At 37.1% G+C, this 25,064-nt stretch overlaps 1 protein-coding gene across 3 annotated transcripts in view; it reads left to right on the top strand.

Annotated features, from left to right (window-relative positions):
* The window catches only part of Rhbdd1 (rhomboid domain containing 1), a 147,593-nt gene that overhangs the window by 11,004 nt on the left and 111,525 nt on the right, over positions 1-25,064 (top strand). For 2 of the 3 annotated variants that reach the window (XM_070015885.1, XM_070015896.1), the window contains exons 2-3: positions 14,209-14,709; positions 16,287-16,419. In XM_070015885.1, the coding sequence (XP_069871986.1) occupies positions 14,277-14,709; positions 16,287-16,419 (566 nt within the window). In that variant the 5' untranslated portion in view covers positions 14,209-14,276. Of the gene's footprint in view, positions 1-2,340; positions 2,457-14,208; positions 14,710-16,286; positions 16,420-25,064 lie in introns of all 3 variants that reach the window. The other variant, XM_070015894.1, reaches the window with a different exon arrangement.

Below are 25,064 nucleotides of genomic sequence, written 5' to 3'. Positions count from 1 at the left end.
GTCCATGACATTCTCATCTCCAGTAAACCACCAGAAAACTGGAAGTGGCTCAAGTGATAGAGCCTTGAACTAAAAAGCTGAAGTACAGCTCCCAGGCCCGGGACAACTCCGAGGGCCAGAGTTCACTCCCCGTGACCAACGCCCCTCCCCCCCCCCCAAAAAAAGATGTGAGGGCTGGAGGTGTGGCTCAAGTGGTAGTGTCTAGAATGGTCGTCATCCTCCTCCACCTCCTCCTCCTCCTCCTCCTCATCATCATCATTATTTTAGAGCAAGGACCTTTCTTGTGAAGGTTTATTTCTGTAGACGTCTTCTTTAAAAGTAATAGCTTTGCTGGTATGCCAAACTTTTATAGGAATAAAAGTTGTGATAGTGATACTTTGTACCAATAATTATTAAAAGGTGCAGAAGTCTGTCTCTGTAGTTCTCTCCCATCTCCTGACACACACACACACACACCCAAGCCCAGCCCAGATTAAGTGGGGTTTGGGAGATAAAGGAATGCCAAATGGGGAAAACTATACACCCCTTTCCTTCCCCACCTATCCTCCTTTAGTTTCAAAGGCAGAAGGCAAAGGGTATCTAAAGGGATTCTGTACAGGTTTTTGTTATATGTAGATGAGAGAGTTGATGGTGCATGATTGATACAGTTTTTGTTCTTTTTAACTTGATTTTAAAAACTGATTTTTAAGTTTATATTTAGTTACCAAAAGAAGTTGGGTACTTGAAAACTAGTTTGTATTATTTTTTAAGCACAGGCCTATACTTGACTTATACCAATAAAACAAGTACAACATATACAGTAAACATTTTATTTAATGAATTTTGCTGTATTTGAGACATTTTCAGAGTGCAAATATACTTTGATATGGTTACTGAAAGTCACCAACTGCCTTTCTTTGGAAAGACTATAATTGTTGCTGATATTATGCCCTTCCTAATTTTCTGGTGATTAAAATATCATTCCCGGGTGACATTGATCATGGATACATTACATTCATAATCTGTTTTCTTAAACTACTTAAAGTTAATTTAAAACATCATTCCTATGTATTAGAAGATAGTAGGATGATTTCTAGTCTGACACTTGACAGGCTTGGAAGTCATCTTCCCTTTCCTCACAGAAAAAAACTGAAAAACAACCCATTTTATTAGATGAGACGATGAGGCCACAAATCAGACTATTACTCTCCTTCGTCCCCTGTTCCCTGAAATCTGGAGAAGAAAGCTGATGTAGATAACCACTGGTAAGATCTATTTACTTAGTATTGAAGATAGTGGAGGAAGCAACCAGAAGGGACACATAATTGCTACTTTTGATGACTTTCTGGAGCCCAAGTATAGACTAGTTTAAGAGTTAAAAACTGTCAACTTCTCTGCAAACTGGGTCACAATCTCATTTGAGATTGAATCTGAGCTAGATTATTTTGGCTAAAAGTCCTGCTCCTCTGGGAAATGGATAATAATAGTTCCTGCTTCATAACATTTGAGACTTAAATGAGGTAATCATACACATAAAGTTTGAGAGCTACACTATTAAAGATTTAAGTATAAATGTGTACATATATAACTTTGGCCAGTGATCATTTGGATCATAATATACACTAAATATACATACATATAATATACACAAATATAACTAAAGATCAGTAGCAAATGGGTATTTTATTTTCTTCAGTCACTTAAAACAATACCTACTAGCCCTGTATTTTCTTGGCTTCGTGTTCTGCAGCTTAAAGAAACAGGCCATTCAGGAATCTGGCCCTCTTGGGTGTCCAGGACTGCAAAGCTAGGAGCAGAAGCAGAACAGCTGGCAAAAACATAGGTAGAAGTCATGCCTCCCTAGGAAATAGTTGTTCCAGTTATCATTTATTATCCTTGTTGTTTTTTTTTTTTCCTGGAATGTTTCCATCTTGCCTGTGGACCCCCTGCACATAGCTTACGGTATCAAGGCCTCATTTTTTTTTTCCTTTCTCCTTGAAAAGAAAAAATCCCTAATCCATGGAATAAATTAATTGTGAATCTGCATTTCCTTTCCTTTGTGTAATTTAACTAAACTGACACCTGCCCTCATTAGTTATTGTTGGTGTTGAAACTGCTTTGGAGGATTTCTTGAATCCGCAGTTCATTTGTCTGCTTTTACTTAAACCAACTTGTAGCTCCTTTGGATTTCTTTCTTTATTTTATTTTATTTTTATTTTTTTCCTTCGTCAGACTCAGTGTTGTTAGAAAAGCTTGGTTTTTGTTTGGTGCTATTGGTGCTTTTCTGTTGCTTGTGTTATGTTTATGTCAGAAGGTGAAATTTTCTGTTTATCCTTCCCATTCTTTCGTGCTTTTCCTTAGGAGAATTGGACCTCGCCTTCCATTAAGCACTTTGCATCAGCCTTACTGCTTCTTGAATTTCATTAAATCCAAAGGGCAGAACTAATAATAATCAACACTCTTCACATTTGCTTTTGGTGAGTCTGTTTATTGGCTTTAACATGCACTTCATGACTTAGAGGATCATATTATTTGAAGTTATTTTCTCATATGTACACCTGTTTTTCATAGCCACCACCTTACATTTGTCTCAGTAATTTTGGTGTTTATACAAATCTTATAAAAATGTCTATCTGCAGTGGCTCCAGAAATTCTGGTGATTCCAGAATACTCCTTATGATACATTAAAAGTATTTGTGAAGTAATTATATCATGAGGGTAGAGCTCTCAAGAAAAGGATTAGTACCCATATAAAATAGAGCCCAGAGATACCTCTTGCTTTTTTCCCCCTTAACTGTACAGGAATCAACCAAATAAGATAACCATCTTCAACCTTTAAGACAGTCTTTGCCAAGCTGTGACCCCCTGGCACTCTTTTCTCATATTTGTGCACCATGGGAGGCAATTTTCTGTTGTTTATAAGCTACCTGTTGTAATTTATTATAGCAACCCAACTAAGGCTGTTGTTAAAAATAATATCTATCTTAAAATTTACTGCTTTCTCTTTTGCTAAGATTTACTGTTTTTCAGTAAGATTTTTTTTTTTTATTGAAAGAAGGCTTTTGCTTTTAAGGGGTAAGTATTGACATCATCATACTTTAATACCTTTTTTTTTTCCTCATTAAGCTCTAATTAAATTTCTACCAGACATAGGATAAATGAATAGTGAGCTTAAAATAACTCAAAATTATGGTTTATCTTAATGTTTTTAAATTTTACTTCAAACTTCATTTTATCCCCCACCAAGCATGTAAGTGAAAGAAAAGTATCTGACTTTTTTCCCCCCTAAGATTTCTTGTCTAGTTATATGTAAAGGTTACTGGCTTGCATAACAGAATGAAATATCTCCTGGCCTGCCTCTAGATTACAGGCAACAGTTTAAAATCATTTTTATTAACTACTTAGGGAAACATGCAGCATTAGTTACATGGTATAGAAGTGCAAAAATGTGGAATTTGGAGTGTTTTGGGTAAGGGCAGAACCAAGGTTTGAACTCAAGACCTCACTAGCCTGTTACTCTATCACTTGAGCCAGGCCTCTAGTCCAGTCTTTTGCTGTCTATTTTTGGAGATGGAGTCTTTTCTGTCTGAGACACTTTCAAACTGTCATTCCTTGGATTTCAGCCTCCTGAGTAGCTAGGATTATATAGGTATGAGCCATCCAAACCTGGCAAATTTGACTTTCTTTAATGATAGATAGTCATGGAAATTGACTAGAGCTGCAGTTGTAAGAGGCAGAAAGTTGACAAATTACAGCAGTCTGGTGTAATGAGTTGGGCTTGAGTCTGAATAGTTCAGTTTATGGGTATTGTCATCTTGGTTTCTGATCTCTATGAGAAAAATGGAATCTCTATCTTTGTTTCATATAAGAACTCTTGGATGGCCATTTGCATGGAAAAAATGGTAATCTTGAAAGACAAGCTTAAAATATAAGCTATGAGATATAAGTGAGGCCAAGTTTGGTGACCTCTGGTGGTGAGAGACATGTGATTGCCCATATGTGGAGATGGTTTCTTTATTAAGCACCTTGGACAGAGAAGCAGAAGCCTGACATTTCAGCAGTCCCACTAATTCTCAATGGCAGAAGTTGCACTGAGTTATTTCCCATATGGGCAGCTCTGTAGAGCATGCTTAGGGGGTGGGTAGCAAGTGCTGAGCAGAGCAGCTGGCAACAAAGTGGAACTAACTTTGTCTTCATGAATTGTGAGAATAAAGTGAAATGAAGTCATGAATATTAGTTGTTACTGGAATGTGTTGAGATTTATAAGATCTTGATTCCTACATAATATTATGTTTTAGGCTTATTCTAGATACTTTTACATATCAATTCTAGGATCAAGTTTTATTATTATTTAATACCTATCCTGTTTTGTGTTTTTGGCAATGCCAGGGTTTGAACTCAGGGCCTCTCACTTGCTCAGATATTGCTCTATCACACACCTCCAGCTTTATATCTGCTTTATAAATGAGGAACTCACCTATATTGATTTAAGACTTACTAAGATCAGAGAGCTTCTAAGCATTTAGGCAAGGATTTGAACCCAGGTCATTTAGCCCCAGCTGTCCATTCTGTTAACCATGACACTATTTAGGCTGTTGTCTATGAAATACAGAAAGCTAAGAAAATGAAGAATAATTAAATTGGATTTTAAGCAAATCAAGTCAGGCATTGTATGAGCAGACTGGGGAGAGTGTAAAGTGCTAAAAGGCATGGTATTTGGCGGGTCCTGTTCCCAAGTAACACTTATACCTGTTAATGGTTGCTAACTTGACTAAAACGTTCTTCTTACGGCAATTTAGTGGTCTTAAGTGCTAACTGCTTGGGGCTAATATATTTTGCCTATGAAAGGAAGTAAGAGTTCTTGTGTTTTAAGAACTCTAAGTCTGTCTGCTCACTTAAAACCAGAATGATTTAGCCAGTTGGCATTAGATAGGTAGCATAATGTGTGTGTGTGTGTGTGTGTGTGTGTGATTCAAGCTGAATGTGATAACTTTTTTTCTTTTATTTATTTATTTATTATTTTTTGTGAACACACTGTACACAGGGGTTACAATTACATGGGCAGGATAATGCATACATTTCTTATCAAGCATTGCAGCCTCCTCCTTTGTTTACCCTTCACATCCCTTCCCAGCCTCCCCTCGCACTCCCCCCCCAATCCTCCCCGACTCCCCCCCCCCACCAACCAAAGTTGTAAAGTTCGTTTTCTACATGACAACTTGTACTTCTCATTGTTGCAACAGGTCCACCTGTATCCTTAAACGACTTGTTTTTCCCCATCTCCTCTACAAGTTATACTGACATCAAATATAGTGAAAGCAGGGGTTATACTGTGGAGGAGGGACATACAAAGCAACAAAGAGATAATCTTATAAATGCGTTATAAACAAATGCATGAAAGAAAAAAACATTAAAATACATATCTAAGGGTTCATTTTCCTAACATCACATTATCTGACCTTTTCCGCTTTACTCATACATATACTAGATATTGCAAATAATTGTAGTAGTACTGATGAGTTTAGAGAACTGTTATGTTCAAGGTCTTAGCAGCCTTCCAAATAAGAAAATGTCCTAATTCCTAGTTGTTTTCTGGAGCATAGTCCAAGTTGCAGATACTTCTATGAATAGATACTAGAATGTAATTATTAAGAGAGTCACAGTGTTCATAAAGATTAGATTCCCATTACCTTTATAATTTGATTCTAGTTTTCATTATTTATTCATGAAGTCAGTTTCAATTCATTCAATTGTCTTCATTTCTTTGTGTGAAGTAAGAAAATAAGATCCTATTCTGATTCCCTCTGATTTTATCATAATGTACTCACAAGGCCACTTAAGGTATTTAGATGACCAGACAATTGTCACTCATGTACAACTTGTTATCAAGTGATTATGCTACAGAGGAAGATTCCATACTCTACCACCAGGACTCTCTGTTGCTAATCAACTTATGGAGATGATATATTCTGGTAAATAAAACGTGTAATGATATGAAGACAAGCTATCTGCTGCCATCTAATATTTAAATAATGTTTTAAAAGCATTAGTTACATGTTATTTATTAAACTATGTTTTATATATAGCTGTACTTTTTGAAATGCATTTTTGTTTTTTTGTGGGGCTTGAACTCTGGGCTTAGGCACTGTCCCTCAGTTTTTCAGCTCAAGGCTAGCATCCTACCACTTTAGCCACAGCGCTACTTCTGGTTTTCTGGTAATTTATTGGAGGTAAGCGTCTCACAATTTTCCTGCCCGGGCTGGCTTTGAACCGTGATTCTTAGATCTCAGCCTCCTGAGTTGCTAGGATTACAGTCGTGAGCCACTGGCTCCCGGCTTGAAATGCATTTATGTATTTGAAAAAAGGAAATATTTCTTTTGAAATATTCAGTTAATAAAGTTTATTTTCCACTAGGTAAAATGTATTTTGTACTACTTTTTAGATGCTTATAAGTATTATGGATATCCTCATTTTACTTGTGTTCTTCTGAGACCTAAAGAAGCTAATACCTTTTCAGAAAAATGAATTTATACTAACTTTATTAGAGAAAGAGGGAGCTTTATTATTGTGCTGGACTAAAAAATTTTTAGTCACAGGCTCTAGAATAACAAGTACAGAAAATGATTGATGAAGTGTAAACTTGAAAACTCATGAATCATAAGATTTTTGAGTTGTAGGAGTGAAAAGAAATGTCTCCAATTCACAAACCATACTAAAAAAATAAGAAAAAAAATACATCCAATATTTGCATTTTTTCTTTTAAAAATAATCTTCAAGTAGGTGTACATAGTATTTACCTTTAGTGTATATTTTGATAGACTATGCATCTGTTCTTTAGTCATATTTTATTAGCTATTATAGTTCACAAAACAGGGAAAATTTTGATATTGAGTATAAATATTTACTATTTCTGTAGCATTTTGTATAGATAAAGCATACTAATCCAGATTCTTTTATGATCAAGTGTGTCGACCTACTGTATGTCATACTATTGAAGTTCACTCACATTTCTTCTCAGCGCTCCCTGTGATAGGGAAATGGTAGCACTGCAGAGTTTGCAGTGCTTGCTATGTTGTTTCTTGGTAGTTTCCCTTTCTTTCTGAAACTTCCTCTTGAGCTGAGCTTGTTAGATGATTACTTGAGAGTGAGGGTAGGATGTGAATACACATATACCTGTCTGCCTGTGAACATGTATTGTGGGAATTTATATTGTATTTCAGGCAATGGAAATGTATGCATTTTTTCAGTTTCTACAGCTATTAGAAGAATGTACTATTTCACATTCATTAGCATGGTTCTGATAAAAAGATGTGTAAAGCAAGTGTTTTTGAGAATTCAGTGAAATTGGAACCATCAGATACTGGTAGAGGGATGTAGATTGGTGCAAAAATTTGAAAAACAATTGATTCATCAGAAAAAAATTGAACATAGAGTCCCACTACAAACCAGTAAATGGTAGGTATATGGCCAAGATATCTGAAAATACATTTTCAGATTTAATATTCAATAAGATCTGAGACCATTAAACTGCAAGAATATATACTAACTATAAATTCTATTTCCAGTTGATTTCAGGGCATTATTTAATATAGCTCAAATGCAGAAACAACTAAATTGTCCATCCACTGATGGAATAGTGGAACCCAATATTGTGTAGCTATACAGTGAAGTACTACTTGAGCACAAAAAGAATGAACATACTAAGAATGTAGTACTTGCCACAGTGTGGATGAACTTTGAAATCCTGTTTTAGAGAAAAAAAAATAGAGACAAAAGGTTGTATGTAATTTTGTTTATATGAGATATTCAAAATAAAGGCATTATAGAGATAGAAATTAGATGAGTAGTTGCCAGGGGTTGGGAAACTGACTGCTACTTCTGGTGGTATTTCTTTGAGGTCATGAAAATTGTTGGGATTAATATTGATGATTGCACAACCTTATAGATATACTGAAAAATCACTGGCATATTAAAAAAAATCAAAGTTATAATCCCATTTACTCAGGAAGTAGATATAGGAGATTATGATCTAGTGACAGGATGGCTACCAAGAGGATTTGTCAATAAAAAGATAAGCATGATAGTGTATGACTATTACCCCAGCCACTGGAAGTCAAGATAGGAGGATTGCTATCAGGCTAATCTGGGGCAAAAAAAAAAAGAGATCCTACCTGAAAACTAAGCAAAGCAAAAATGAATGAAAACATATTTCACTTAAGTGATAGGACACCTGCTCTCAAAGCAAGAAGCCCTAGGTTGAAACCCCATTGCCACCAAAACTAGAGATAGATAGATAGATAGATAGATAGATAGATAGATAGATAGATAGATAGATAGATAATGAAATAACTTTAAGCATGTGAAAAATCAGATATTATTAGCAAAGTACTGAGCCTAGGGATAGTTAGCCTTCCATACAGTCTTCCCAAAGAGTGCATCCTCCACTTTGATTTTTAAGCATATATTTGAAATATATTAATATATTAATTTACCAAAGGTATAAAATAATAATGACATAGTAGTAATCTTCCTGATGTATCTAAAATAAACTTTCATTGAGCTTTAAAGAGAACCCTAGACAATTTAAGATGAGTTCAGTGAATAATTTTAGGGTTTCTTGCACTTAGAATCATTTAGAAGTTTCTGTTGTCAGAGCAATATTTGATTACTCCCACTAAGATTTTGTGGATCTTTCTTGTGAAATTAATTTGGTTAGTATGAGACACTAAATTGGGAATAGGATTTATAGCTAGTATGTATTCTTTCAGTTTAATGGTCTCAGTTCTTATTGAACATTAAATCTGAAAATTGAGATATATACTGCCCTGGTAAATGGTAATGATGAAATATTTTATGCTTTGTAAGTAGAATTGAAAATCACTATAATTAGTTCCGTTTCCCTTTTTACGCCTTTCTTTTCCCCTTGAGACACATCGTTTTCCCAAGTTATGAATTCTGTTTCTTTGTTTGTTCTAGATGCTTATTTTTTCTTATTATATACCTGTTTAATTTTTAATTTCTCATTAAAAGTAAATATGGCTAATTTTCCTGTCAGTATTTCAAGAAATCTTCCATTTCTCTCTGCCACAACCTTTGATGTAGTGCTGTCTGGTGTGCATTACTACATAATTAAAATGCTATTTTGTTTGTCAAATAGTTCTTACAAAGCAACTTACCAATACATTTAAAATGAATCAGAGGTTTATTCCTATAAGGTTGAAATAGGTAGTTCAAAACTGTTCTGGAACCAAAAACACTCTTAAGTAGAATAAAATATATAGTGCCATGTGAAGGATTGTTACAGGTGCAGGAAAAAATACTTAAACATCTAAGTATTTTAACACATAGATTTGTAGTGAATGAGAGTCTCATTTGTTTATTGTGGATACACTAAGAAATACTAATCTGTGTCATCTTGGAAATACTCTAAGGCCAGACTCTATGCCAGCCCCAGCATATTCATGGTAATGGCTTGTGGCCCTGGGTAACTGTCATATGCTAGCATGGCTGGAACATAGTGTCTGGTGACGTGAGATCGGGGGGGAGGGGTACGCAAGGAACTGTCATCTGTTCTCAGAAATTGGAGGTTTATGAAGAATTTAGCTTCAGTTTTATTTCATGAGTACTCTAACCATTGGTGGAAAATGATCCAGTTAGAGACTGTCAGTTATAATCATGTAAGTTTGTTGGTGGCTTAGAATAGCATACCAATCATGGAGCTAAAAAGAAGTAGATTGATAAAAATTGGAAGAAATGGATCCATTCAACAATTTGTCTCCAGGATGTATTTGGTTGAAGAATTTGTCCCTTTATATTTGTATTAACATACACCAAAACCAAAAGTCAAAACATCATATCAGTTAAAAGGAAACGATTATGATGCAAGCAGTAAAAGAACACATTATGTTTGTTAACTGGAGATTGTTCTGGCATATGCAGTAAAAGGGAATTAACATCATTTTTTTCCAAACAGATTGTGCTATATGAATAGACCAAATGAGACCAACTTAATGTGATGAACTCCCATGGCCTTCCAATGTGTTTATTCAAAAAAGACTTGATGTTTTGGATAGGAATGTTACATGTAGCCCATAAATGAGAGTGAATGGTGGAACTAGTCTGAACTACTATGTTTGGAACTAGTCCAAACATAGACTCCAAAGTTTCCACAAAACCAGTAACTGGCCAAAGGATAGTAAACTCAGTCCTAGACTTCCTCTCCAGAGCATGGCTGGAATGTCCCATTCTGTGGCTATAGGAGGATTTACTGTGGTCCAGAAAATGAACAAAACTTGACAGGATGTATGGTAGCAGGGAGATAGGGGCGAATAGCACACAAGGACAATTTCTGTATTGTTGAAGTAAAGGACTAGATAGGTATTATAAGTCCAGAGATGGGAAAAATGAGGGGATGAACAGATTTAGAATGAGCTCAGTGAGCAGTCTGAGGCACAGTCAAGTGGGAGGGGCATATACTTAGGAAGTAAGAGAGTGTTAGGAATGAGCCTACTCTTCCTTAGGTTCTAATAACTTGTTTGTGAAGTTGCCCTCTGGGTTCAGGCTAGAGTGTGTACACCACTTCTAAATTGGACAGGATTTCATTTATTAAATAAGCTTCTATAATTAATCATTATAATAATTATAATAATAATTATAATAATCATAATTAGTCATACTTCTGTGACATCTCATTCAGTGTAACACTCTAAACATTTCTGTGTGTTTGATGGGTAGGACTTGAACAAAAGACAATGTACATTTTTTGTGTTCCATATCCTAGGACTTTGCCTGCCTGGGTTATAAGGTTAAGCTACAGATTTGATATTCCAGCTGACCAGTGGGAGAGTTATTCTCTCATTCTGCGTCCTTTATCTTGGTAACCTAATAGTTTATCAAGAAAGGAATTATCTTGTAGACTTGTTATAAAATAGAGTTGATATATCTTTGCTTTGTACAGTTTAAACCTTAGACTCTACCTACTCTGGCACTCTCATTGCCTTTGTGAAAGTGAATTTCATAAGGTACACTTTTCTCACTTTGGCCATGGTCATATCTGCCTTTGCATTAAGTATGTATTCAGTAATGATTCAAGCCACATGATTTTTATTTACTGCATACTTTTATTTACTGCAGCAAGTATTTTGTATGTCCTTCAGTAAAGAGAAGTGGCCATTTAGGTTCTGAGCTTGTTAATTTTTTTTTCTTTACTGTACCTCCAGTGCCTGATACATGGATTGGCATGCATTTGGCACTTCATAAATATTTATACATAGATGAGTGAATGAAGGGGCTGCTGAATCATCATTCTGAATGAAAGGATAATTTTGCTTTCAGAAATTAAGACAGCAGGCAGGCTATCTTCTCTATAGAAGATTATGTCCCAGAAACTTGCTGAGAAATCAAGGCTGAAGAATATAAATTTGGAAATCATATGAAAAAAAATTATAGAAACTCTGATAGTGAAAGCCCATGAGGGAGGGAATAAGGCAAGCAGGAAAGTGAACAGCAGAAGAAAGGGGGTTGGAAAGAAAGGTCAAGTCTTGGGGAGCAAGGTGGACCCTGGAGCAGAAGCAGCCAGCCCTTGAGAGTGTGGACAGAGCTGCCAGGTGACAAGAGTAAAGAGATCTTAGGGTCTGTCCAGAAGTGATCAAAGTGTCATGTGTCCCTCAGTGCCCAGTGTGAAGGAAGAGTGGAAGTTCCCTCCTTCATTTACGTTCTTCGTCATCCAGGGAAGCCTTTGTTTCAACAAAGAGATATTTCCGTTTGATTTTTGATTATTTAAAAAAAATAGCCCAGCATCCAAAGGAATCTGTTTGCACTTATACTGAAGAGTTTATTTTGTGATTTCTTTTAAATTGATTACTGATCAATGATTAAGGCCTTTCTTTTCTATTTCTATTACAAGTAATAATGTCATATATATTCACACATATTTTATGTGCATCACACACACACACACACACACACACACACACGTTTTTACCTAAATAGCAAAAGTCATAGTGATTGGAGAATTAAGTCAACTTGAGTTATAATGTGAAAATACAGCCATTTCTCCAGTTACTTCGTAGCTTTTCAGTTGAAATTTAAAATGTACACATATGAGTTGTATGTACACATATATAGTTGTATGCATATACACATGTATACATGCATGCAGGAACTACTTATCATTGCATTGGGTATGATACTAATAGTAAGAATCCATATGAGGAGAAAGAAAGGACAGTTGACATTTATTAAAGGAACTCATTTTCCCAAAAGACATATCATGTTTATAGGGGTGAACAAAACAACTACCATTATTTAACACTTTAGTTATTCAGGGCATATTTTGATAATCCTTGGGTGAAAGTGTTATTCCTAATTTAAAGGGAATAATATTCAATGCATATATGTGAAAATGAAACTAGAAAAATTGAGGGGATGGATGGGATTGAGAGAGATGGAGGAGAATATGAAAGGGGTGCTACTGATCACAATTCATTGTGCTCACAAAGTGACATGTTGACTTGAAACCCCTTTGTACAACTACTTAAAGAGAATTTTTCAAAAGAAAGAAATTGAGGTTCTGTAAAGTTCAGTGATGCCTTTGGCCACAGAGATAGTAAGTAGGAAAAGCCAGTTCATTTTCACTCCAAGGCCCATACATCATCTAGTGTGCTGAGTGACGTCGTCTAGTGTCAGAGTGAGTTATCTAGGGTCAGGAGCTAGGTTACAAAACCTCCATAAGGAAACATGAACCACTAAATGAAAACTTTTTCAGCATCCCATCCTCCAGTCTGCTATTTACCCTTATCTACATCTGACTGTGATTGTTTTTCTTCCTGTTAAAAGGACTTGCCCTTTTCTTCTTGCCAACCACCTGATTCTTTTCTTTTTTCTGCCTTTTGCATCCTTATTTGTATCTCTCATCTGTTAATAACTTCTTATTAGGCATAAACCAGGCACTTTCCAAAGTAAATACCATCTATATTAATAATTTTTGCATAACAAACTACTCCAAAACTTGATGAAGTAAATGGAGTATTTATTTAGCTCACTGTTCTGTGAGTCAACAAATAAAGTTGGACTCAGCTGGACTTAGTCTATGCATTTGTGGTCAGTTTGTACAGCTTTGCTTCTGGGACATTAGTTGGTCAGTGGACAGCTGCTGAGACTTCAAGAAAGAGAAGACTGCAAAGCATCTTGAAGTCTAGGGCTGGAACTCACACAGTATTCCTTCCTCTGCTTTTTATCATCCAAAGCATGTTACAATACCAGCCTTTGTCAAGGGACTGGGGAATAGGAGTTTGACGTGAGGGACTCTTGTCAGTAACTGCAGTTCATGCTGTCAGACTATAGTCCTGCCACCACTGGGGGCACAATTGTGTGCTCTGGGTTCCTTCTCTTACTGTGTTTAGACCACTATGTGAAGTTGGCAGTCTACTTCCTACTAGGAAATTAGCTCCTTAAAAACAAGAACTGTGTTCTAACCCAGGATTTGGCACACAGTAGTACTTTTTTTATTTTTATTTTTTGCCAATCCTGGGCTTGAACTCAGTGCTGGGGTACTGTCCCTGAGCTTATTTTGCTCAAGGCTAGCACTCTACCACTTGAACCACTGCACCACTTCCAGCTTTTTCTGCTTATGTGGTACTGAGGAATTGAACCCAGGGCCTCATGCATGCTAGGCAAGCATTCTACTACTGAGCCACATTCCCAGCCCCACAGTAGTACTTTTTAAAAGGTGATGTTTTCATGAAAATGAAGCATTTAGGAAGTTGATACCGGACAGTATAAAATTAGGGGTAGAATGTAGCTAGTAGCATCTTAAAACTCAGTTGTCAGCATTTTGAATGGAATTGGTAAAGAAACCTAGCCAGGATTTTTGTGAAAGTGACCTGATATTTGCATATAGTTTCTGTAGCTTTTCCATCAGGTTATAAAAGTTTTTAATAAGAAGACAGGTCATAAGTTCGTGACATATTTGTCAGAGAAAGCATACCTGTCCGTTAGCTGGTCCATTGGGACTTGGGATAAAATTTCTATTTTAGAATATAAAATGATAAAAAAAAAAAGTCAGCTAGCAATTTGAATGTTACTCTGACACTGAAGATAAGACACTGAAAATAAATAGTTCTGTTAGAATGGGAATTAAGATGTATCTAATGAGTGTTCCTATTTAATTGAATGTTTTGTCAAATGTGCTAATTATTAACAAAAATTCACATATATTGTGTATTTTAGGTTCAGCTGTTGGTACATCTTCCAGGATTCCTAAAACCTGACCACTGGGCTCTTCCTGATATCTAACCATGCAGCGGAGATCAAGAGGCATTAATACGGGGCTGATTCTGCTCCTTTCTCAAATCTTCCATGTTGGGATTAACAATATTCCACCTGTGACACTAGTAACCTTGGCTCTCAACGTCTGGTTGTTCTTGAATCCTCTAAAACCATTGCTTAACTCCTGCCTTAGTGTAGAAAAGTGTTATCATCAGAAAGACTGGCATCGTCTATTACTTTCTCCTCTTCACCATGCCGATGATTGGCATTTGTATTTTAATATGGCATCCATGCTCTGGAAAGGAATAAATCTGGAGAGAAGACTGGGAAGTAGATGGTTTGCCTACATTATCATCACATTCTCCCTACTCACGGGAGTGGTATATCTGCTTTTGCAATTTGCTTGTGCTGAATTTATGAATGAGCCGGACTTTCAGAGGAACTGTGCTGTAGGTTTCTCAGGTAAGAAAAACAAATATCTGAATGAGTATGCATGAGTTGAGGGTGTGACTCTGTGATTCCCCAGTTAGTATGAGGACTGAATCCTGAGTGGCTGAGGGCTTCTGGGGCCTGCAATTGAATAACATACTGACTGAAGCACAAGGAAGCCATCACTTCTGCTGTTGCACATTTTGCTGCACTGTTTACTTTTGGACATTCTGGACCAGAATGCACCAGAAGGTGGTTTTATGGAAGACGTAGTACTAGAAGCATTCACTAATCCCATCACGGTAGGGTTTCAGAGGGACACATAAGGGTATTTGTGACAGGGAGCTCTAGAAAAAAGATGAATATGCTACCAACTTGTCTAAGACATATGAGGTACAGAACACACTCACATGCAATGAGTTACATGATACAAATTGATTATTTACAGATAGGCAGCAAGTAACAACAGAAGCTGGTCCATATAGCTCAGGTTTCACAGGCAAATGTAGTCTCAGTTAGGTGTGCCCCACTTGCAGTACAGATGAGGAGTCTCCCCCATCCTCCTCCCCCCAAAAAAGTCACATTACTGAGCAAAGCTTTGAAGGACATCCTGTTCTAGGAGGGACTAAAACAGAGTCTGGGCTGATCTGGTCAGCTTGCTCTGAATCTCTGGATGTCACATTTAGCATATGAGAATTTCAACTATAAGCCAGTAAGAAGGAGGACACAACTGATCTAAGGTAAGCTACCTGAAACACCATCCTGCCTGTCTCTTGATTTTCTCATTTAAATGACTTATTTCATGCCCTACCATGGCATGCATACCAAATGTTAGGTGCCATTGTAATTACCTTACATAGCTCATTGAATTTAATTCATACAACAGATCCACAGTGAAGGGGCATCATCTTGGTATTATAGACAAGGGAAGTAAAATCTAGCGAGTTGAGGTGACTAGCTCAAGATTACACAGCTAGTAAGTAGTCAAGCTGAGATTAGAGTCCAGTCTGCCTGCTTCAGCTATGCTATGCATTGCCTCTCACATCTCCTCTTTAGTTGTTCTGGTTTTACCAATATTACATGGAACTGAAATTGCTACCACAAATCAAATTAGCTGTTCTAAATAATAGAATGTAAAGATGAAAAAGGAAACAAAATCCTGAAACAAGGAAATCAAATTTGTCTATTTTCTACAATCTTCCTGCTTTCCTACAAACATGCACTCTTAGACATGGAACTACCAAAGCAAGGAAATATGCCTTCCCTTCAGTTTCTTTCCATGAATATCAGAAAAATATGTATCATTGGCAATTTTTTATTGAGTTAAAATTCATATAGCATACATAAAGGCAATTGTTTTAAGGTGAGTTCAGTGGTGTTTAATACTATTGCTGGTGTCTCATTTTCATATTTCTGTCAAAATGAGCTTCCGTATTAAGAAACATCAAAGAGATGATTGCCCTAAACATTGTCTTTTTAACAAATGCTGGGTTATAAGGAATAATTTTCAAAGTAAAAAGCTTAGTAACATTTAATTAGTTTTCTTTGTAAGTGCTGATTCTCTCCACATTTGGATTGTTGATATTTATGTGTTCTTTATTCTCTTTTAGGAGTTTTGTTTGCCTTGAAAGTTCTTAACAACCATTATTGCCCTGGAGGCTTTGTCAACATTTTGGGCTTTCTTGTACCCAATAGATTTGCTTGTTGGGCAGAACTTGTAGCTATTCATTTCCTCACACCAGGGTAAGTGTTTACTCTTAGAGAATTAAAACAAAGAGCTTAATTAATGTTCCATGAATAAGAATTATAGTAATAATTAAATACAGTTTTTTATAATTAAGTGTATTTTTTAACTTTAAAGACAGAATGACATTTCTGGGCTTGAAATGTCATCTACTGAGTGAGCTGTGTAATTTGGGGATTCATGTTGTAGCAGTCTCTATTTTTCTTGTCTTCTTAGTAAGATAAGGGTTGAATAATACTAAGCAACAATCAATAATAATTAATTCTAATAAATTTTCTAAAGAGGCATATTGAAACTGTTATTAGGACAATTAAGAAAAAAGTAAGATGCATTTCTCTAATGCTTTTTAGTCATTTCAGCTATGACTCTTAAAAAACTAAAGAGCCCAGTGCAGAAAACAGATCAACTCTGGATTTTTTAGGCTGGTGGAAGCATTGGCTCCTAAACCCTTTGCCTTTACTCCTTTGTTGCTGTGGCTAACCCATAGTTTCATCTAGGGAAAATCCTGAGATTTGAGGAGTGTAGTTCACACCTGCTGATCCAGATAAGTTTTTTTTTTTTTCTTTTCTGTGCAGATGAGGAGTTCAGTGGAGACATTCAGATTAAGAGACTTACTGCTTGTTGTGGACATTAGATTCCGACCTCTTAAATCCTGTCCTGGTACTCCTGTTCCTGTGGTAGTTACCCTATTTTGTTCCTTACTCTGAGTTTGTGTTGTATCTTCCACCTGCTTCACTTAATCTGTACTGTGCAACTGGAAATACATGGTTTGTTTGCATATTTTTACTGTGGAGACCCGGGCACTCTTTGGAGAAGGGGGAGATTTCAAGATTTCAGAAAGGCTTAGCAAGAAGTAAGAAGGAATTATTCCTTCCGTTGTCAGTGAATTTTTTATTTAAGACAAAAGCTTTTTTTGGATGTGTGTATGTGTGGTTGTGTTGGATGCTGTACCTCATTTGAGATATTCTTATTGAGTCCTTCTTTAATGCTAATTTCCCATCTTGGGCAGCCATTGGCAGCTGCTCTGTAAATGGCAGTGATGTGGCACTGAACACCACTCATTTACAATTGTATTGTTACATGTGACAGGTCAAGGAAGAAAGCCTAACAAAATCTTCAAAGTTCTCTTTGAAAAAGGGGCCAGTAATGTCTGCCTCTTATCTGAACAGCCTTCTCTATACCTTGTCAGTCACAGCTCCCTTACTTGCGTGATGTGACTAGATTTTTCTATGTAGATGATTGCCTCTTGTTTGTGACTGGCAATAACCAACATTCATATGAAAATGACTCCCTCTGGTACTTGAACTTTCATCCTATAATGAGTCCTCCAAATAACAGGACCTCTAATATTCTCATACAACTATTTCTGAAGAGTTCATAATGCATTTTTTCAGAGTCCCATCTTTATATGGAAAAGGCATGATTGCAGGTTTCTATACTATGCTTACTCTTGTGTGGATGGATCTAATATTCTGAATCTGAGCCTTGGAATTAAGTGACATTTCCTGTCTTGAAATTTGGAAAGAATAGGTCTATTGGACTGCTTTCAATGATAACCTTCTACTATTTAAGCATCTACTACATGTGTCCAAACAGACTGAGCTAAACAATGGTCTGGGGTACTTAAGAAGTGTTTTAAGATGAGATGACCTTAGAAGAAAAAGAGAACTAGAGTTCTCATTTTTTTGTATTCTTATTTTCTTGGTGATTGTCCATTAGAATTTACATCATGGAAACACTTTGTGATAACTCTTTAGGACAAGGCCCGTTTTTGTTGTAGAGCTATATGGGCTTCCCTTCTGCAGGGAAAAAAAAATCTGCTAAAGCAAACATTTGATAGACCTGTGGGCTCCATGGAATTAGAAATTTTCCCCAGTGAGGTTGTATTATAGAAAAGCCACTCTAAATAGGCAGGCAATGTTGAATACCAAGGTAAAAACTCATTTGCATGGTGATTTTACTTTTCATAGATCTTGTGTGTCCTTATTTAGTCCTTGATCAGCTTCGCTTGTCTTTTTATTTCCCTCCATATCCTTGATCCCTGATAGGAGAATGTGTTTGAAGAGCTATCAAAGTTCCCGAGGTCATCCAGAGGGATATAGATGGTTGTTCGTGCCCCTGAGGAGGTTTCCTTCATTCTCTTCAAGAACTGGTTCCTTTCTCCTACTTCTCACCCGACCACCATGCTATTGATAGAAGGAAGGGGGAATTGGATGTCAAGTTTTTTGTTGTCCAGTCCAAATTATGAACCTCTACAGTATTTCATATGAATTTTAGACTAGACAGGAAAGTGAAGCTCAGAAAGGCCCTTCAGAGAAAGAAAGCTACTCAGTGGCAATCTAAAAGGCAAAGGTCAGTTGTTAGGACCATCAGTGGACCCGAGGCAAATCAGACAGCCTCTTTCAGCCTTATTTTCTTCTTTGGCAAAATGGGAGTATCACTTTCCTCTTGTGTCTTATAAGTAACTTAAGGAGCCAGAGGTAACTTACATCAAAGTACTTTATAAATGAAAAGAAAATGTATGTAATCCTTCCAATTTGAAATAAATCACAGAAAACACACAGTATCCCTAAAAAAGGATCCTACCTACTTTTTCTTTCTAAAATTAATAAGAATAAATCATCTGCCATTTAATTTTGTTTGTTTGAATTCTATTCCTCACTCTCTTTTGTGATTTTTCTGTCAGAATGACAACAGTCTACAAATACCCCTAAGCTATTCACAAATAGTAATTGGGCAGATCATGACTGCATTTGGTCCTGAGAGTTCTAGGGAATAATGTGACAGCTTTGAAAACATTGATGCCTTGGCTTTGGGCTCTGCTTTATGCTAATATTTGACAAAGTTACTTTGATCCTACTAAAAATATCTTGGTTAGAATTGGAAAAAAATATAAAAACAAAAGATGAAATAAACAAAACATGACTTTGTGATTCATTATTATATTACTACCTGTTTTGTTTCCTCTTTTTATTTTTTTCTAATTCAGGAGATTGAACTTGGGGCTTTGCACAGCCCACCACTGAGCTACATCTATCACTTTTACTTATAGGTTTATTAGATAGGGTTAGTACAGTGTTTAGGGGCTATGACTCAAAAGCAAGGGATTGAGGACAATGAATTATCAAGGACAGATCTCAAGTTTTGAGAGTTTCAAACTTATTTGATTCTTTGAACCCTCTTCAAGGAAAGCACAAAAGCAGACACAAAAGGAAAAAATGTGAAATTAAAAAAAAATTGCAAATTTTCAGGAGCTGATGAATATTATAGCATGATGGAGTCCATGTGAGTAATACTAATTGCAGGCACTCCGCTATATTGTTTTCCTCCATAGTTTTTTGATACAAGCTCTTTGATGTCCTCATATGAAAATAATTTGAGATAACATTTCTATGGAGAGAATATTATGGCTGCTCAAACTTAATTTCTTATTATTGAGAGTTTTGAAAAGAGTTGATAACTCATCATGTCAGTGTTTAGAATTATTATCCAGTGGCAAGGCTTCTATCAGGAAGTCTCCATATTTGAGCTATAAAATTTGAGACCTTTTCAAGTTTTCTCATACACTAATATCAAATGTCCTTTGAGTCAACTTGAATATTGCCAGTGACCTGTAATGACATGGAATGATGGTTTTCCTTTCTTTAGTACCTTGTGCTCAATTAGCAAGTCATGTAAGTGCTTTACTGATGTTCATGGATTTTATCTTATTTATTAGTTGCATTACCAGAAATTCAAATTCAGTTGATTACTTATTTATAGCATTTGATATGATCTAGAATTTGAGAGTTACAAACATAAATTCTGATAGCTTATGTTGCATGATTTTCAAAAAGGAAAAGGAAAATGGAGCCTTTATAACTTCATACACTACATTAGTAGGTATGTTTGTGATAAAAAAGAATTTCTGTTCAATTTCTTTTTCTTTTCTTTTTCTTTTTTTCTTTTTTTTTTTTTGGTTGGTTGTGGGGCTTGAACTCTGGGCCTGGGCGCTGTCCCTCAGCTCTTCAGCTCAAGACTAGTGCTCTACCACTTGCGCCACAGTGCCACTTCCAGTTTTCTGACTGGTTTAATGGAGATAAGAATCTCACAGACTTTCTTGCCCAGGCTGGCTTTGAACTACGATCCTCAAATCTCAGCCTCCTTAGTAGCTAGGATTATAAGCTTGAGCCTCCAGTGCCCAGCTCTGTTCAATTTCTTTTGATTCTGCTCTAAAGAGAATTGAGTCCTGTGCTGATAGTTTTACATACTTGATGAGTGGCAGTGTTTTCCAGATGGGCTGTTACTCTAGCATGGTAACCATGCTGCCAGTACTGGTTGCCATGGGACACTTGAAAGTGCCCTGTGACTCTGCTCCTGTGCCTCCTGTTAAAATCAGTGTTAAGTACATCTTGCTGGGGAGTAGCACTACTTTTGCACTGTAGTGACTAGCAGTGATGCAACTATGTACACTTCCCCCAAATGACTTTAATGTAGTGATAGAACCACATAAATAAATGTATCCTGACAAGCTAAATGTATCCTGACAAATTAAATGTACCAGCTTTTCTGTATCTAACTCACAAAAATATCTGTGCCACCTAACATAGGAGGAAGTGTGGCAAAGAAGTTGGTATGAAAAGAGCAATTTTAAAGGAATTTTATGACCATGTGAACACATTACTAGATCCCCTCCCACACCCCAGAGGAGCCCAGGCAAGTGAAGTGTCTAATACTTCATGGCTTCCTGACATTCTTTTGACAGGGTTGTCACTGTGATGGCTATGGGAAAGATGAAGAATGGCGCTAAAGTGTCCTGTAGGCTAGGCAAAGGGAGGAATTAAGAAATAAGAGCTTTTCCCAATCTGTAATCAGATTGCTATGAGAATAAGATTTGTTAGACAGAAGAGATATTGGAACGTTACTAACCACATTCTTTAGAGCAGGCCTTTGTGGTATGATGCCACACAGGATTGATGGAGAGATGGTCATTGGGGTGAAGGAAGGGAAAAGGGATTGTGAGGTTAAAGTTTTTGTTGATTACCTACAAAGACAAGGGGAGGGTAGACATACACATTGTGAGACTATTTTATAATTCTTTTTTAATATAGCAAACGATACCAGAGGCAGTTAGCAGATGTACTCTGGATTAATTTTTTTTATTGTTCTGTAAAAGATTGCTGAGAACTTGGTAGCTTAATATATTGGGGTGTGGGTGTGGGTGTGTGTGCGCTCATGTGCGCACACCATACTGAAAGCAAAAAATCTGAAATTAATCAATGTTCCCCCGAAAGGCTTTAGTGGAGAATTTGTTCCTTGTATTTTCCAGCTCCTGGTAGCGACTGGCATTCCTTGGCTTGTGGCTGTATCACTCCAATTTCTGCCTCCAAGGTCAGATTGCCTTTTCTTCTATTTATGTCAAACATTCCTCTGCCTGTCTCTTGCATGGACATTTGATGTTGGAGTTACTGTGATAATCCAAAATAATTTCCCTATATCAAGAGTCTGAATTTAGTTACATTTGGTAAGTCCTCTTCATACGAAGTTGCATTTACTGATTCCAAGATTAGGATGTGAGTATCTTTGGGAAAGCCACTATTCACCCTACCACAGCATCACAGATAAGTAGAAGGTGATGAAGATCATCTTCAGAATGCCGACAAACATGTGTCTGGTTCTCTGCCTGTGAATCTTGTCTCTCTCCCTCTCCCTGGCATGCTGATTATTCCTTTCTCCTTCTGAATTCTTGGTTACTCAAAACCCAAAGCAAATCATATCTATTTAATGCTGTTTTCCCTGATTTCTCCAGGCAGAGTTAATGACTTCTTTATGTTTGTTCCTACAGTGTCTATAGATTCCCTTGCTCTAAGCACGTTTTCCATGATGATTTATCTGTATTTTTTATTTTGGGACTGTAAGCTTCCTGAGATTAGAGACTGTTACTTATACGTCTTTGTATCTCAAACATGTGCTTGACCGCTTAGTAAATCTTTGTAGTTGAAGGAGCATAACTATGTCCATGGTGGATTGTAGCTTGAAATCTCTTGTTGAATTCCCCTAGACTTCCTTGAGGTATTTTAATTTTACTTCCTCCTTTTACTTTTATGTGAAGCTAATATCTCATTGCTTTAGAAATCAGTCTTATTCAAATATAAGGGGTCGAATAATCTTGAGCAATTTTAAATTAAATCCTGAGTAAAGGAAAAATAAATATTCCTTCTTGGGCCTGTGTTTTTGGGGTCCATGTTAAATATTGACATACCAATACACTATTCTCCCCCTGCTCCTAGGAAATTCCCAATTTGGCAAAAGAAACATTTAACTACTCACAGAAACAAAATACAAGGCAGACATTTTAGGTTAATAGAAGTAAAACTACAAAAGGGTATGTAATTGGGTATTTAGTTTAGAAACTAGAAGAGTTTGCAGAGAGGGAGGCATGTGTTTGATTGTTGGGAACAATGAGGCAGATGATGAGGTAGACTCTGCAGTGGGAGTTGAGAGAACAAATGTCAGAACACATGTCAAGTGTATGAACTAGCAAAGAATCTGTTACAAATCCTGGGAGATAAGGCGGCTTTATTCCTCCAGCTATGTCCTTTTTCTCCCATGCTTCCTGCAACAAGCCTCCTTGGTCCACAAACCCAAGCATATGTGTTCCCACAAGGACACAAGGACACTGTGCAGATGAACATGTGGAATAGTGTGAAAAGTACAGTAAGGGATCAGGCATCTGGAGGCTCATGCCTGTAATCCTAGTGACTTAGGAGGCTAAGATCTGAGGATTGAAATTTGAAGCCAGCCTTGGTAGGAAAGTTTGTGAGACACTTAACTCCAATCAGCTACCAAAAAGTCAGAAGTGGAGCTACCTTGAGTAGAACCCCAGCTAGGAACAAACAAACTGAGTAAGAGTTCATGGCAAAGAGTTCAAGTTCCAGAACTGGCAAAAAAAAAAAAAAAATCCAGCTTTGTGGAAGCTGAGATCCAGAGAGCGACAATTCCACAGCCCCGGGAGAACAAAGGTGAATATGGTAGTGTGTACCTGCTATTCCAGCAATGACTGGAAGCTTAATATAAGCAGATATGAGTCTCAATGTGTGCTGGAGCAGGAGGTGAGATCCTATCTCAAAAGTAACCAGCCTGAAAACAGACTAAAAGCCCCTTTTAATTGGAGATGAAGTCATGCAGACCTTTTCTTGCCCAACCTGGTTTGAACTGTGATCCTCCAAGTCGCCACATCCTGAATAGCTAGGATTATAGACATGAAGCATCCATGCCTAGATTGTCCATGTAGCTATGATGACAGATGTTTGCCATCACACTAAACTATAGCTTGAGAAAAGGTCTGAAGAACTTTTTTTCCCTAACTACCCTTAAATTGTCATCTTCCCAATCTCAGCCTTTCTAGTAGACTACCACTGTAGACTGGAGTCCCCTGATACCTAGCTCCACATGTTCTTGGAAAACTTAGCCACTTTACCACCAAAGGGCATAGTACATTTTACTTTCCCTTACATGAGTGGATTTGTGACTTGTGTCCCATAGAATCCAGCAGAGTATCACATTGTTCCTGAGGCAAGAAATGAAATATCTGTCCCTGAAACCAGGTAACAATTGCAGCCTTCTCAATTCATCATGCTGAGAGTGGCTCAGCCATCCTCTGTCAATGCTAGAGGTGTGAGTGCATGACCTTGAGATATAGCCATTAAATCAGTGTGGAACAGGAGGCCAGTCAGCCCTTGCTGTCCTTCCCGAATTCCCAGCCCACAGGCTAAGAGAGTCGAAGAAAAGGATTGTCATTGTGTGCCACTTCTTTCTGGGGAGACATATTCTGTCTCTAATGACAGCAGTGAGGTAAAGGAAAAGTGGGTAGAGGATACTGTTTGGAAAGAGAGTGGAATGAAAGGAAAGGGGGGGGACAATAGATACAGACTTGGGGGCAAATCCACATGTGCTGTTCTGGAATTCTGCATTATACACATCACATATCAAACAGCAGGTCTTCAAACAGTGCTGCACATGATGTCACCTCTCCTGTAAGAAGTTGTGAAATCAGAGCCAGGCACCTGTGCCTCACACTTGTAATCTAAGCTACTCAGGAGGCCAAGTTCAAAGATATCTGAAGTTAGCATGGGCAGAAAAGGTTGGTGTGACTCTTATTTCCAATTAACTGGCAAAAAGTACTGAACAAGAGGTGTAACTGAAATGGTAGAGCATCAGTTATGAGCAAGAAAGCTGAGCAAGCATGTACACCCTAAGTTTGAGGCCCTTAGTTCAAGTTCCAATACTAGCACACAAGAAAGTGACAAAGTCAGAAGCTGAGTACGGTGGAATACACCTGTAATCCCAGCACCCAGGAAAATGAGCCAGGAGGATAGAGTTCCAGGCTAGCCTCAACTACATATCAACACTTACAAAGAGAGAGAGGGAGAGAGACAGAGAGAAAAATAGGAAAGAAGGCATGAAAATATTAGTGTTGCATTCAGTAAGTAAAAGTATGTGTTCTTTCACAGAACTTTGGTTTCGTTTTTTTTGTATGCGTGTGCTAGGTCTAATCTCAAAATTTTGTGTGAGACTCAGAACAAAAATATACAGAAGTGCTGATTATTGTTACGATTCCTCTCTTTCTCTCTCTGTCTCTCTCTTTTTGTGTGTGCGTGTGTGT

Source organism: Dipodomys merriami, unplaced genomic scaffold (assembly GCF_024711535.1).
Source record: "Dipodomys merriami isolate MVZ:Mamm:240054 unplaced genomic scaffold, mDipMer1.0.p SCAF_1, whole genome shotgun sequence".
Taxonomy (NCBI): domain Eukaryota; kingdom Metazoa; phylum Chordata; class Mammalia; order Rodentia; family Heteromyidae; genus Dipodomys; species Dipodomys merriami.
This window is presented reverse-complemented; position numbering and strand designations above follow the sequence as displayed.